General features: G+C 48.7%; 1 protein-coding gene across 1 annotated transcript; it reads right to left on the bottom strand.

The window, feature by feature from the left end:
* Nucleotides 1–255: 255 nt before the first annotated feature.
* STBD1 (starch binding domain 1) lies at nucleotides 256–3,395 on the bottom strand. Its single transcript, XM_047799160.1, has 2 exons — nucleotides 3,095–3,395; nucleotides 256–1,220 (listed from the first exon to the last, which is right to left on the bottom strand). The coding sequence occupies exons 1-2, from the start codon at nucleotides 3,300–3,302 to the stop codon at nucleotides 361–363; spliced, it is 1,068 nt and encodes a 355-aa protein (XP_047655116.1). The 5' UTR covers nucleotides 3,303–3,395; the 3' UTR covers nucleotides 256–360.
* Between the last annotated feature and the right edge of the window lie 11,039 nt (nucleotides 3,396–14,434).

Raw genomic sequence — 14,434 nt, 5'->3', positions numbered from 1 at the left:
TCTTAGTCCCCTGGTTTAAGGATCACCCAAAGGCACAAGCCTGAGCCCTGTGCAGATGGTTAGTTCCTGGGCTCCCTGACCAGCGCACCTCTGAAGTGCAGCCAAGCCCCCCTGAACACCATCAGGCCCCAAAGTAACGGATGGCTCAGGATAAATCCATCCATCGGTGCCACAGGAAAAGAAGTCCATGCTCCCTGGAAGCATTATCTACACATTAGACCAAAGCCACAGCAAATCTGAAACAACTCTGATGGCTAGATTTGAAGGTACACTTCTTTTATTTTAAATTATTCAGGATGCTTCCCACCCTCGGCCTCTTTCATATTCTGCAACAGCCTCTTTCAGACTTTGCAGACTGAATCAGTGAATCCCCCACCACTTGTGAACCACTTGATCTTCGTGACCGGTCTCTAAGAATCTATTGCTGCACTCTTCCCAACGGGTAACTTCCCCATTCTCCACCACCACAAACTTCCATTCCACCCCTGTGTCTGCCGGCAGGGGCACCGATCGAGACCAGAGCCCATCCTGGCTACACTGGAGTGGGATGTACGCTTTCCATCTCCCAAGGCTCTCATGGTCTCCAGTTACTGCAATGAACTGCACACCAGTGCCTGTGATATAATGGACCTGGAACCTGATGCTAACTTGCCGGGACTCCCAAGACACCCCTGCTACCTTTTTTCTTTTCACATCCACTTCCTGAGCTCTTGCTTCCACGAGAGTGCGTCTGCCATAGTCCTTTCCCTGATTAGAGCTTAACACCGGAGCCTCCAGACTGCCACCCAAATCAACATCTCCCCAAGATGAGTGCCGGGCCACCATCTCCCAGTCCTCATGGTCAGCCCGGGCCTGACTGTCCGACTGTGCGAGGCTCACTTCCTTCCCTCTGTCCAGGAGGAGATTGCCAGACGGCAACTTCTCTGCCAGACATGGAGCTGCTTTAGTGGGTGTCTCTTGGCCCTTCTGGAATCTCCATGCTCCTACAGGAGATCCAAGGCTTTCGGTGCTTGAAACGTCAGAATAACTTCCAGCGTGACTAGACTCAGAGGTAGTTAGAGATCCTGTGTCTGGAAACTTTCCAGAAGGAACATGTGCTCTTGAGCTATCACAGTTACCACCTTCTCCAGAAGGACCCTGCCATCTCTGTGCTGCTTCCTGCAGGTCACCAGGGCCTTTGGTCTCAGAAACCAAACAGCCATTGCTTTCTTGAGGATGCTCTGGAAAAACAAAAAGAAAAATGTAATAGTGTTAGGCAGTTCATGTGAGAAAACAGCTTTAGTTACTAAAGACTTTGCTGCTAATCTATCCACAGTACACAAAATCTGTCTTTGTTAAATCTGGTATTTAAATCCCAACACTGTGCGCTAAGAATAATGCATGCATATCCAATAGTAAAAGGCACACGCAGGAGTGCAATATACCAGCACAGGAGTGTAAATGAGGTGGTAAGCTGTAGAGGCGGAAGTGTAACCCTGCCATGGTCCTGGATCTCCGCAGTCCAGGCCACCCTGGCATGCAACCAAGTCAAGTTGTTTGGCTCCTGTCATCAAAAAATGTCATCCAGCCTGTGTGGCGAAGAGCTGCATGGTTACCCTGCAACCCAGAAGAGGACATTTGTACTCCCAGGAACTGTGTGCAGGCCAGGGATTGGCTCTCACAGATGCGGACAGACCAGGAGCACCTGTCACTGTGGGAGACTACAAAGGAAGGCAGTGTATGGCTGGTCCACAGCAGAGAGATAGGGGTGAGGGTAGGGGGAGAGGGCTGGATTCTCCTTGCCAACCCCTCCTGGTGTCTCAGGAACCTCTTCAAGAAACACAGGCCTTTTACATCCCCTCCCAAATAACTATTCTTAAGAGTACACAATCAAGCTCGCTAAAGACTCTCTTTCCTTCTTAGCCACCTAATAGTCCAAATAGCTCCCTACAAGATCAAAATCTCAAAAGCCATGCCCTCATGGGAGGTGTGGGTGTGGGGAGGGAGATGTGGGGAAGTGGGGATGGGAAGAGAGCCGTCTTGTTTCATTTTGCCTCTTTAATGGTGGGGTTGGAAGTGAAATGTAAACAAATATTACCCTGAATTCCCAATCTTTCCACCTGAAACATGAGGCTGACTTTCTGAAAAAGAAGATAAATGAGCCCTCTGCTCATCCCAAACCAATCGCAGGAAAGGCACAGGGGCCGACTTTCAAGTGGCTACACACAGACACCACTCCACTAAAAATAAAGTTCGCAGATGTCATTTTCACCATTAGGCTGGAGTCCAGACACCGGGAAGGTGAGGTTTTCTGCCAGGGCTCTTTGCCTGGTGCACAGGGTCTAAAATGTGGCGATGTAAACCTAGGCGTCAGTCCTGCTTATGGGACTTGGGTCTGCTTTTGGGAGCTGGGTCCAGTGCCAAGTGTGTCTCTTCCCCAGGGTTTTAGACAACCATGCACTGTTCGTGTGATCATGGGGAAGGGCGGACAACTCGCAGCCTCAGGGCTTCATGAAGCCGAGGCCTTCGTGGCCAGAGTCCAACCTGAACTTTGCCTCCCCAACAGAAGCATCCAGATAGCGGGGGCTGCTCACTGCTCTGGCGTCCCCAAACGCGGTTCTTTTGAGGCGAAGGAGGGGAGGTCATGAGGCTATGGGATTGGGGCTGAGACTGGGTTCCTGCTCCGTCAGATACTGGAGAGGGTGGCGGGATCCCCTAACCCGAAGCATTCCTTTCCGAAGGCCCGGAAGGCCCGCCGCCGCCGCCGCAGCCGCCTGCACTGCACCAAGCGCCGCCAAGCGGAGGAACCCAACCCCGCCGGAGGGGCAGGGGCAGGTCCCCGCGGGCGGGAGCCGAGGGCAGCGACTCAGCGGGGCGCGGTCCTGGACGAACCGCCAGGGCATCTCCCGGGCCCTGCCTCGCTGGAGGCGAGAACCCGCCCGGCGCGTGCACACCAGCTGGGGGAAAATCGGGCCGCGGGGAGGGTCCACCCCTGGGTGGGGGAAGCCAGCCCCCGGGTATGGGCCGCCAAGGAACTCCAGACGGGGTTTTCCTTCCCTCGGGGAACTTCTAACCCCCCAGGTGATCTGCCCTCAAGACCAGGGAGGAAGAATACCTGGTTTGGTGACCGGCTCCCGCCTAGAAGGTCCAGGGCTCAGTCCGCCGCCGCCACCCTGATCACCTCCCGGAGCCGCCGCCTCCCCTGAAGGAGCGTCCTTCCGCTGCTCCGCGTCCCCCTCCTTTCCCGTGTCCCGCAGCAGCCAAACGAAAAGCGCTCCGGCCAGACCCCCTCCGACCAGCAGGGCAGACCAGACGGCGCCCATGGCTGAGAGGCCGCAGCTGCGGGAGACGACGGCGACCAAGGCCGGGGCTCAGGTCACGCAGGCAGAGCCACACCTACCCAACCCGCTCCAGCCTTTTACGGTCCCTGGCCGCAGGCGCTCCCACGCGGAGCCCAGCCCTCCGCGACTAACACTCAACTTTCCCAGCCCCGCCCCACTCCCCGCCCCGGGGCTGCAGCCCCAGGCTCCAGCCCGGCGGATACGCGAGCGCCCTCCTTCTCCAACCTCTTCCCTTCCCGACCCCGCCGGTCGCCGGCGGCCGGGAGCACTGGGCGTCCGGGTCCAAGTGCGTCCCGCATGGCTGAGGACCCCAGGGCGCACGGCTTCCGCGCGCCAACCCGCGCCGGCCACGCCGCCTGCTCTTCCCGCTGCAGCTGCCCGCCAGGCCCAGCCCTGCTTGGGGCAGTTCCGGGCACCTCGCCGCCTCCTCTTTACAAACATTCAGCAGCAGCGCGGCCACATAGAAGCCGGAGCTTCCTAGAACTTCGACGCGGAAAGCGCCGATGTGCGTCGGAGACGAGCGGGGCTGGGCCGGGTGAGCTGGGGTAGATCCAGAGCACAGCGGGTGCGGTAGAACTTCCATTCCGCCGCCCGTTAGCTGCACTTGGTCTCCGCAAGCCTCCGCCTTCCCACCCGGAAAAGGAAGGGATTGGGCTGAGATCCATCCATCAGTAAATGCCAGTCATCTCAACCACATCCAGTCATTGCTTCTTCCTCGACCTCTTTTTGGGGTGCGTGGTTGTCACAAAATGCGCGCCCTCCAGACTGGACTGGATGTTGCCCGGAGGCAGGTTTCTGCAGATGGGTTTATTAATAAAAATTGCAAAGGCCTTTTAAGTGCTGTCGGTGTGCCTGGTGTTAATGTATTTATTTAGTTTGATTCTCACACAACCACCACCACCCTGGGAACTAAGAATTATATACATTGCTTTCTAAATTCACTCTTCTGCCAATCTGGTGGCTTTACCCACCAGCTTCAAGCTAATGACCCCCATATTTGTATCTGCAGGGTGAGCCATTTCCTTGACCTACACGCTCCTACATCCAACTGCTAAGGCCACAGCTGGCAGATATTCGCCTTGGAGTAATTACTACGATGGCTTCTCTGGTAAAACAGATCACTCAAATGTGCCCCGTGCACGAGCAGACAGCAGTCCCTGACAGGTTGCAAGACTGGGCCAGTAGAGTTGCTGATGCTGGTGCTTTGGCTCAGGTCACAGCCCCTATCATCAAAAGGGCAGGGGGAGAGGGAAAGTGGGGAAGGAGACCAAGCCAGCCTGGGCCCGCTTTCTCGATGCTAACAGACGTCTCAAACCCAGCTCACTCAAATCCGACATGCCCAAAACTGCTCCTTGCTCCCACTTCATCCCAGGAAGTGGCAACCACATCCTTTCCCATTGCTAAAAAGTGTCATCTTGACCCTCTTTTTACCCCCACTCATTGTAGGCAGTGGCAAATTCTAGTCTTGTTTCTTCGAAATATATTCAGAATTTTACTTCTCCCTGTAGCAAGTGCCACCCTGCTCTGCCACCATTATCTTTTTCCTGGATTACTGCCATCACCTGGCCCAGGGCTCCCCGCTTCCACCCTTGAGCCCCTACATCGTTTCAAAGCAGCAGTCTGAATGATCCTGCTTAAACACTCCCATCTTCTGGGCTTCTGCTCAAGACTCTCCAATTGCTCTACATCTCCTAGCAAAAACCTTTCAGAAAGATAGCATCTGTCCCCCAGGTCCTCTCCTAGCTCGTCTCCATCTCCTCCTCCCTGGCTGAGTCATCCTTCCTGCAGATAGCCATCCAGACATCCAGCCTCTCTCCCTCTCCCTCTTCTTTTTTGCACAATGTCATCTGCCCTTGATAATCCCCATTGTAATTACATCCCCTTCTCCGTGTGCCCTTTCCCTGCCTTATTTTTCTCCTTACCATTTAGGACATCAAATCTAATACAGTGTAGAAGCCATGGATTTGTTCTGCCTAATTCCTCTTTCCTCTCCTTACAATGTACTAGGAGTTGCTGCTGTGGCACAGTGGGTAAATGATCTGGCTTGTGTCTGTGGCATTGCCGGTTCAATCCCCGGCCTGGTGCAATGGGTTAAGGATCCAGATTCAGTCCCGGGCCCTGAAAATTCCTTATGCTGAGGGTGAAGCCAGAAAAGAAAAATGTAAAAGCAGGGTTTATTGACAGCAGGATGTATTATCCTTTGTTTTCTGCTGAATTCCTGGCACCGGAAACACTCCTGAAGCCATCCCTCAAAAAGTATAGTACAGGTTGAGGAGTTCCCTTGCGGTGAAGCGGGTTAAAGATCTGGAATTGTCACTGCAGTGGCTCAGGTCACTGCTGTAGCTCACGTTTGATCCCTGGCTAGGAAGTTTCACATTCTGGGGGCAAGGCAAAAAAAAAAAAAAAAAGTACAGATTGAGTAAATGAATTAAAAGCTTCACGTGGTCCCAGTCTGAAGCAGTACTGTTAACCTCTTTATATGGATTTTACCTGCATTTTTAAAGTACAATGAAGATGCAGATTTGGGTTTTTTTGTCAAGTAAATTTTTTTTTTTTTTTTAGGGCCAAACCTGTGGCATATGGAAGTTCCCAGGCTAGGGGTCAAATTGGAGCGGCAGCTGCCAACCTACACCACAGCCACCACAAAGCAGGATCCAAGCTGCATCTGCAACCTATGCCCACCAGATCCTTAACCCACTGAGCAAGGCCAGGGATCGAACCCAAATCCTCATGGGTACTAGTTGGATTCTTAACCCACTGAGCCACAATGGGAACTCCCAGATTTCTTTTCTTAAACTAATTAGGGAATTGACGATGAACTTTTTAAAGACCTCTAAAATTTAAAACCACTGACAACCAGACGTACATTTCAATCCAGGCAGCTTTATGATAATAAAATTAATCTTGAGATGAGTATGAATGAAATAAGAAGTGGTAGCAAAGCTGTTTTTAAAAAAATGAATGTCCCTATATAAAATAACATTCTCTCTCTTTATTTTTTTTTCTTTTTTAGGGCCCCACCTGTGGCATATGGAAGTTCCTGGGCTAGGGGCTGAATGGAAGCTGCAGCTGCCAGCCTATGCCACAGACACAGCAACTTGCAATCAGACCCACAGCATATAGAAGTTTCCAGCACAGGGAATGAATCTGAGCCACAGCTGTGGAAATGCCAGATACTTAACCCACTGCACCAAGCCAGGAACTGAACCCTCATCTCCACAGCAATTCGAGCCACTGCAGTTGTGGCACAGTGGCTCCTTAACCCACTGCGCCACAGCAGGAAATCTAGATCCAATTTTTTAAGTCTCTATTTTGTAGAAAAATTTAGAATTATTTCATCTCCTTTTGTCACAGTAAAACTTAATGTCAAACATAGGGTGTCCTTAAATTTCACAAACTCTAAAGCCAATAGAGTGATTATATAAATAATGTGAAAATCCTTGAACATTTCTCTTTATTTCCTTACTGATAACTTGAGCTGTTGCTTCAGCAAAGTTTTTTATCGACGTGCTAATGAATGAAATTCCAGAAGCTCTGTAAAATCCTGGAGTGAAAACCCCACAATTCAATTCTGATAACTGGAAGGCCCTTCATAAAGATTTACTGTCATCAATTGCTATTTCATTTATTAAAAATATAACAAAGATTTAATTCTTCCCAACTTAGAATTCTTTTTACATTGTTTCAGATTTATCATGCAACATTTTTGAAGAGCATTATTTATTTGGCTTTTCTAAACTTGAATGTTGACACACTGATTTCTGGGCTGCTGCTTTCAAAAAAAAAAAATACTCCACTCACTATTATATTTGTTAAAAGTCTACAGCCCACATATTCTAAAAACATCCTTATAGCTCTAACAGTACCGTGTTTATCAGTGTACAATTGCAAATAATGTTCTTTGCTTCTATATGGAAGGTCTTTGAGCCTAGGAACATGGAGACAAAAAGGAAGCAGACTCAGTAGAGATGAAGGAGCAGATAATGAGTTCTGCTGGTATGGGTTTAATTTAAGGCACTAGCAGGACGTTGGGTCTGGGGAATCTATAGTTTAAGAAGAAGGTCAGGGCTGGAGATATTAGAAATTCCTTACAAGGAAGTGGCATTAAATTAAAGTGGTAGAAATTAATATTCCAAAGGGAAATCGAGAATGAGCCTAACTTCAGCCATTGGCATAACTTCAAGGAAGACTAGAAAGCTGCCTCCATATTGCTACATTTGCAATTATGTCTTCATGTTATATTTTAGGGGCCATAATGTAGGGCCCATTTTCTAACTGTTTATTATTCTATTAAGTGGAGTATAAATAGATAGATACAGATATGGGTGGATATTTTAAGCCTACATACGTTTATTATGTACATATACCACCAGCAAAGCCCACTGGGGTCCAGAAAAAATAAGAAAGATGGAATCCAGGTGATAAGATAAAGTCTAACCTCTTCTTTTGTGCTCAGTCTAGTTTCACTTGCCTATAAAGGGCCAGGTTGCAGATCCTCTGCACCTCACATGTGGGGTTAGAGTTCCAGGCGCAGAATAGCTGCCCCAGACACCTCCCATGCAGCCCTGGGCTGAAGCCCTATGCAAGACACTCAAGATGGAGTTCCCACTGTGGCCCAGCTGAAGCCCTATGCAAGACGCTCAATTCAAAATGGCATTCCCATTGTGGCGCAGTGGGAATGAACCCAACTAGTATCCATGAGGATGCGGTTGGATCCCTGGCCTAGCTCAGTATGCCTCAGATCTGTAGTTGCCATGAGATGTGGTATAGGTCACAGACCGGCTTGGATCTGGCATTGCTGTGATGCAGGCCAGCAGCTGCAGCTCCAACTTGACCCCTGGCCTGGGAACCTCCATATGCCTCAGGTACGAGCCTGAAAAGAAAAGAAAAGAAAAGAAAAAGATGGTGCCCCTGATCCTGTGCGCAGAGACGCTGCACCCAGCACTGTGAACTCAAGGCAGAGCGCGAGCTGCACAGCTGCGGCCACCTTGGGAGAACTCCGCCCCCTCCCCAAGATCAAGTCCCTATAAAGCAGCCCCGCCCCACCGCCTGGAGGGGAGTGTTTTTGTTCTAGGGCGGGGGTTTACCTCTCTCCATTCTTTGCTCAACTAAATCTTTGCTTCTGAGCTAAAGTCTTACTGGTGGCTGCAACACTGGGCAGAAGGACCCTTACTGGGGCCTGACTCTTGGGCATGCGTTAATATACATGTATCTGTATGCAATTGTTTTCCCCTTTCAATTGTGCAAGAAAAGATTGCTTATTCCTGGTGTGGAGGTGAGGGAGGGGACAACGAACTGCAGTTTTGTTTGCAGGGCAGGGGGACTGAAGAGGTGGGAGGGAAGGGCTCGGCAAAGAAAACCTCGGGAGATGTGTCTGCAGAGTCAGGTACAGTGGGAGAAGGTGGCGGGGGGCGAAAAATGGGAGCGACGCTCAGCAGAGTTTAAGTGAAAAAAAGTGGTTGGATTCGATAAGAGGCCCCCAGGGGCTCGGCAGTGTTGTGGGTGGGGGGGAGCGGGAGCTCGTTTGGGGTTGAACTGGGAGCGTGGTGAGGGCTCTGAAGGCCAACGTTGAGGGAACCCTCTCCTGAGAAATGAGGAGGCCAACGTGAGCAGCGGAAACTGACGTGTCGCTTAAGAAGAGCACAAGGCTCGGGGAGGCCTGCGGGGAGCGGCGAGGACGGGAAATCCTTCTGGGCGGTTCCACGCGGAGGAGGAAGTGGAGGCGGTGGGTCAAGCAGCCCGTGGAAGGGGCGCCCTGGGATGCAAGAGGGAAGGACACGGGAGGGAACAAGAGAAACATTGGGAGATACAAAGGGAGCCCGGAGTGGGGTTATGCATCAACTGAGGAGGAGAAGGGAAGTGAAGTTGAGGTTTGAAGGAAAGCAGAGCAAGCCGGGAGGACGTGGCCGCTGGGAGAAGAGGCTGCTGCCGGGTCCTGTGGGTTCTTGCATCGCGGGCCGTTGCTTTGCTCCCTTTCCGTCGCTTCCAGGGCCCGCGCGCCCCCTCTTCAGACCCCGCTAACCCTGTGCAGACACTGCCATCCTCTGCATGGCGCCCCACTCCGGCTGCGATCCGCTCCGCAACCGCTCCAGGCTTCGTCCTGCCCAAGTACCGCCCCAAGCAGGGCACCTCCTCTGTCTACGGATTAAATTCAGCCCCATTTTAGCCTTCAAAGCTAAAGCCCATCAGCCTCTCTTACCATTTATCTGCCCTCCGGGCCGGAAGGGGACTCTCCCACTGGAGCCTTCACTCATTGCTCGCGACATTTCCCCAAAGTCACTGCCGACCGTGAAACTTTCCCACCCACACCCAGCCCGCTCCCCGCCCGCAGCCCTCAAATAGATACGCCATTCTTTTCTTTGACCTCTAATTGCATATATTACTTCTAAACTCTCTTTGAGCAAAAGGCAAGATTTTCTCTTTTGGTATAATTATTTTTGTAGTTCATCTCATGCCCATATTAGATCATACATCTCTTAAGGGCCAGAACCTCTTTATTTTTTGCATTCCCCAGAATGCAAAGTCTGTTGTGTCATAGGACTTTTTCTTGCCTTTGTTTATTGAATACCTAATATACACTGACCCTAAAGGCAGTGCTTGATCCGGATTAGCTTGTGTCAATTCCTGAGGGTGAGCAATCTGCTGAAGGTCATACTGCTGGTGAGTGACCAAGTTGGGGTTTGAACCCAGTGTTCTGACTTCCCAGGACTTAATGCTTGAAACTTGAGCTCCACTGAATCCCAGGGCCTTTAAACCATGTCCAAATTTCAAAGCAAGTCTTTTAACAGCGAGTGTGCAAAATTCGGATGTGATACCAGAGAATCCCTCTGGTAGTATTCCAGCATTTATGATGAATTTCAGCCTTGCTCTTGGTTTGTAATACCTCTCTTCGCAAGCCCTCACCTCCTTAGGGAACTGCACTCACCACCAGCACCTGTTCCTTGCTGTCAAGCCTCTGACTCCTGCTACTCCACATAATATTAACCACAAGTCAAACCTTTCAGCACAGCAGTCACATTGGAGCTGCCCAGCCTCAGATTTCACAGAGACATTTTCTAAATGCATCTGTTTACAAACCTCTGACTCATCTTAGTTCCAGAATAGACTCAAGCCCAAGATCTCTTACTGAATGATGAAATCTTTAGAGCAAAGGAAAATCTGTGTCAGGAGAAGGAGCTCACTGTATAGAGGAAAATAAAATTAGATTACTATTTTGTGTCGCATAAAATGATGGAGTCCAGGTGGAATAAAGTCCTAAAAGTATATGGTAAAACTACAGAGCTAGTAGAAAAAAATCCAGGAGACTCTCACTGTGATGCTGAATAACATAGGAGGCCAAAAATGTCTTGACTTTATCAAAATAAGGCGACTTGGTGAGTGATGATGCTGTAGACAGAGTTAGCAGGTAGATCTAGATGGGGGCAGATGTTTTGTTGTTAAAACTGACAAGGCATCAATATGTAGATACATGATGAACTTGTACAAATTTAAAAAAATGAGATCCAATATAAAATGCACAGGGCATGCTTTCCCCCAGTGCCTAGAACAATGCCTGGAGCATATTAAGAATTCGTGGTAATTTTTGGTTGAATAAATGGATGGCTAGCGAAAAAATTCAGAAATGTTCAAATTCGCTGATAGTCAGATAAAGGCAAATTAAAACAATGATAATACACTATTTTATACTGACCAGAAAGGCACATAAATATTAGATGTGATGCTGCTGATAGAAAGGTAAGCAGGTACAAACAAGCTGGAAGAATTTGGTGAAATCAAATTCACCGCATGACCCAGCAATCCTACTCCTGAGCGTGTATAGGCCAGAGAAAATTTTGCACAAGACTGTAAAGGGGACACATGGCATTATCTGGGCAACATAAGTTCAAGGCCACCTAGCTGCCCATCATGGGGAAATAGTAAAACATGTGGATGCCTATGAAATACTGTGAAGTATTAGAACAATGAATTTGACCCACACCCGGCAACGTAATAAAAACTTAAATACATGTGGGTGACTGAAAGGTGAAAACAAGTTTTCTAGTGCAATAACATTTACGTACATTGAAAATACATACATACTTATACGAACACTACGTAGGTTTCAAAGATACATGTTTAAGGCCAGTTCTTAAACAGATTAGAGCATGTCTGTTGGGCAAAAGGATAGGCATGGACTTTGGGTAAAGGGGGAATGAATAAATAAATAGCCACAGAAAGGCCTTCACAGACCAGTGAGGACGGCAGCTTTGAACTAGAACTTCCCAAACTTAAATGCTCAGAGAAGCACTGACAATATTGCCAAGTGCAGATTTCTAGTCAGCAGGTCTGGGAGTCTGCTTTTCTTCTTCTTTTTTTTTTTTTTTTGTCTTTTTGCCTTTTCCTGAGCTGCTCCCTCGGCATACAGAGGTCCCAGGCTAGGGGTCTAATCCAAGCTACAGCCGCCAGCCTACACCAGAGCCACAGCAATGAGGGATCTGAGTCGCATCTGCAACCCATACCACAGCTCACAGCAATGCCGGATCCTTAACCCACTGAGCAAGGCCAGGGATCAAACCTGCAACCTCATGGTTCCTAGTCGGATTCCACGACAGGAACTCCAGAGATTCTGCTTTTCGAATAAGCTACCAGTCCAGGCTGATGCTGCAGGTGTGTGGACCCCACTTAAACAAGTAGGGTGACTACAGAGTACAGTAAACTTAGATCTAGGTTTAAAGAGGGAAGGAGCCAATCAGGAAGAGAAGAACGGAAATTGCCAGTGGTGTTGGGAGCATCCAAGGCAGGGCAGCGGATCTAGAACACATGAAGGGCAAGAACAGCACACACTCTCTGCTTCCCCTGATCCGCCGGGCTACACACGCTGACGCTTCACCCTTATGGAAACAATTCAAAGAATTGCAGTAAGGAGCAAAAGATGCCCACTCCCCACGGGTGCAAACTGATATCAAAGAGCACGTGAGGTCAGAATTCTTCCTCCACCTCCCCTATTCGGAGCCAAGCCCTCGCCACCAGCCCAGCAGACCTGCTGCAGCTTATGCTCAGTCCTGGAGCCTCATGATGCCCCTTGTATTGCCCTGCACTCACCATGTTATCTTTGATTGCCCCTTAATGGTGTGTTTTGCTCATCAGGGTACAAGCTCATGAGGGCAGGGAATCTGTAGCTTTTTCCTAATGTCCTGCCAAGTGTCTAGAGTCCTATGTAGTCAGGGTCCAACTATGCATTTATTGACTGAATGAATGAATGCATGAATATCAGGAATGGTAAAGCACCAAGCAATGTATTACCCAAATATAAGAGGGAAATGTCCAGAAGAAAAAAAAAATTTTTTTTTTTGCCTTTTTAGGGCCACACCAGTGGCTTATGGAGGTTCCCAGGCTAGGAGTCTAATGGGAGCTGCAGCTGCCAGCCTACTCCAGAGCCACAGCAACATGGGATCCCAGCCACGTCTTCGACCTACACAACCTACATCACAGCCCGTGGCGCCAGATTCTTAACCCACTGAGCGAGAGCAGGGATGGAACCCTCGTCCTCACCGATGCTAATTGGGTTCATTAACCACTAAGTAAGGGCAGGGATCTAACCCTTATCCCCACAGATGCTAGCCAAGTTCGTTAACCACTGAGCCATGACAGGAACCCCGAAAATTTTTTTCTAACCCTTGGGAGAGAATGAGGTAGATTAGAAGAGGACGTAGCTGAGCAAAACCATGACAAGGGCAAATTTTGAGGGACCATTATCCCGTTTTTTGCCTTCTTCCTCTTTTCAGTATTATTTTGCTTCCTGATCTCACCCCCCCATCCAACCACGGCACCTAACTCTTATTATTTGTTAATGTGTGTCAAAAAGAAAGTTGACATGTCACCAATACCTCAGAGTGGATTTGCCTGATATTTTAAAAATCTAGGCGTTCCCGTCGTGGCTCAGTGGTTAACAAATCTGACTAGGAACCATGAGCTTGCAGGTTCGATCCCTGGCCTCACTCAGTGGATTAAGGATCTGGTGTTGTGTGACCTGTGGTGTAGGTCACAGACTCAGCTCGGATCCCGCGTTGCTGTGGCTCTGGTGTAGGCTGGCGGCTACAGCTGATTGGACCCCTAGCCTGGGAACTTCTATATGCCACAGGTGCAGCCCTATAAAGACAAAAAAAAAAAAAAAAAAGACAAAAAAATAAAAATAAAGATCTAGTGGGAGAACGAACTAAAAGAATGGATTTCTAACAGAAGAATTTCATACACTGGGCCCCTGCCTGGGAGGGCTGGTGAGGGAAGCAGGGCTTCTCCAAGTCTCCACTAGGATGTGGAGACTGCGCTGCTCACATAGAAAGTAGCTCCTATGCCTGCACCTTTGCTCATGCCCCAGAAGAAACATGGGCTAAGTCACAAAGAAATACGCAAACCACAATCATTTCTTAGGGGTGCATGTATCTTTTTGAATTATAATTTTGTCCGGATATATGTCCAGCAGTGAGATTGCTGGATCATATGGTAGTTCTGTATTTAGTTTTCTGAGGAACCTCCATACCGTCTTCCATAGTGTTTATACCAATTTCCATTCCCACACAACAGTGAAAGAGGGTTCCCTTTTCTCCACACCCTCTCCAGCATTTGCTATTTGTTGACTTTTTAATGATGGCCATTCTGACCGATGTGCAGTGGTACCTCATGGTAGTTTTGATTGCATTTCTCTAATAATGAGTGATGTAGAGCATCTTTTCTTGCAAAAGCATTTCTTAAATGGTCAAGGTCACCAATAGTAAAAGAGATACAAATTAAAACAGGATACCAATTTTTGTCTATTAAATTGGCAAAGACTTTTTTTTTAAGACCAAACTGATATTGGCACAAAGGTGAAGAAAAAGGTACACAGATTCAACTTGTGAAAATGAGAAAAGATACAAACTTTTTGGAGGGCAATTTGGCTATCCAAAGCCATTTAAAAAGCAGAATAAATAAGCAACTTTGTGTGTGTGTGTGTGTGTGTGTGTGTGTGTACATATGTAAATACCCTTTGACACAGCAATTCAATTTCTAGGTATTTTGAATGAGTAGAGGCCAGGGATGCTGCCAAACATCCTAAAATGCACAGACAGTCCCTCGCAACAAAGAATAATCCTGCC

The sequence above is a fragment of the Phacochoerus africanus genome, chromosome 10, assembly GCF_016906955.1.
Source record: "Phacochoerus africanus isolate WHEZ1 chromosome 10, ROS_Pafr_v1, whole genome shotgun sequence".
NCBI lineage: Eukaryota > Metazoa > Chordata > Mammalia > Artiodactyla > Suidae > Phacochoerus > Phacochoerus africanus.
The sequence above is the reverse complement of the archived record's forward strand: the minus strand, read 5'-3'. Positions and strand labels throughout refer to the sequence as shown.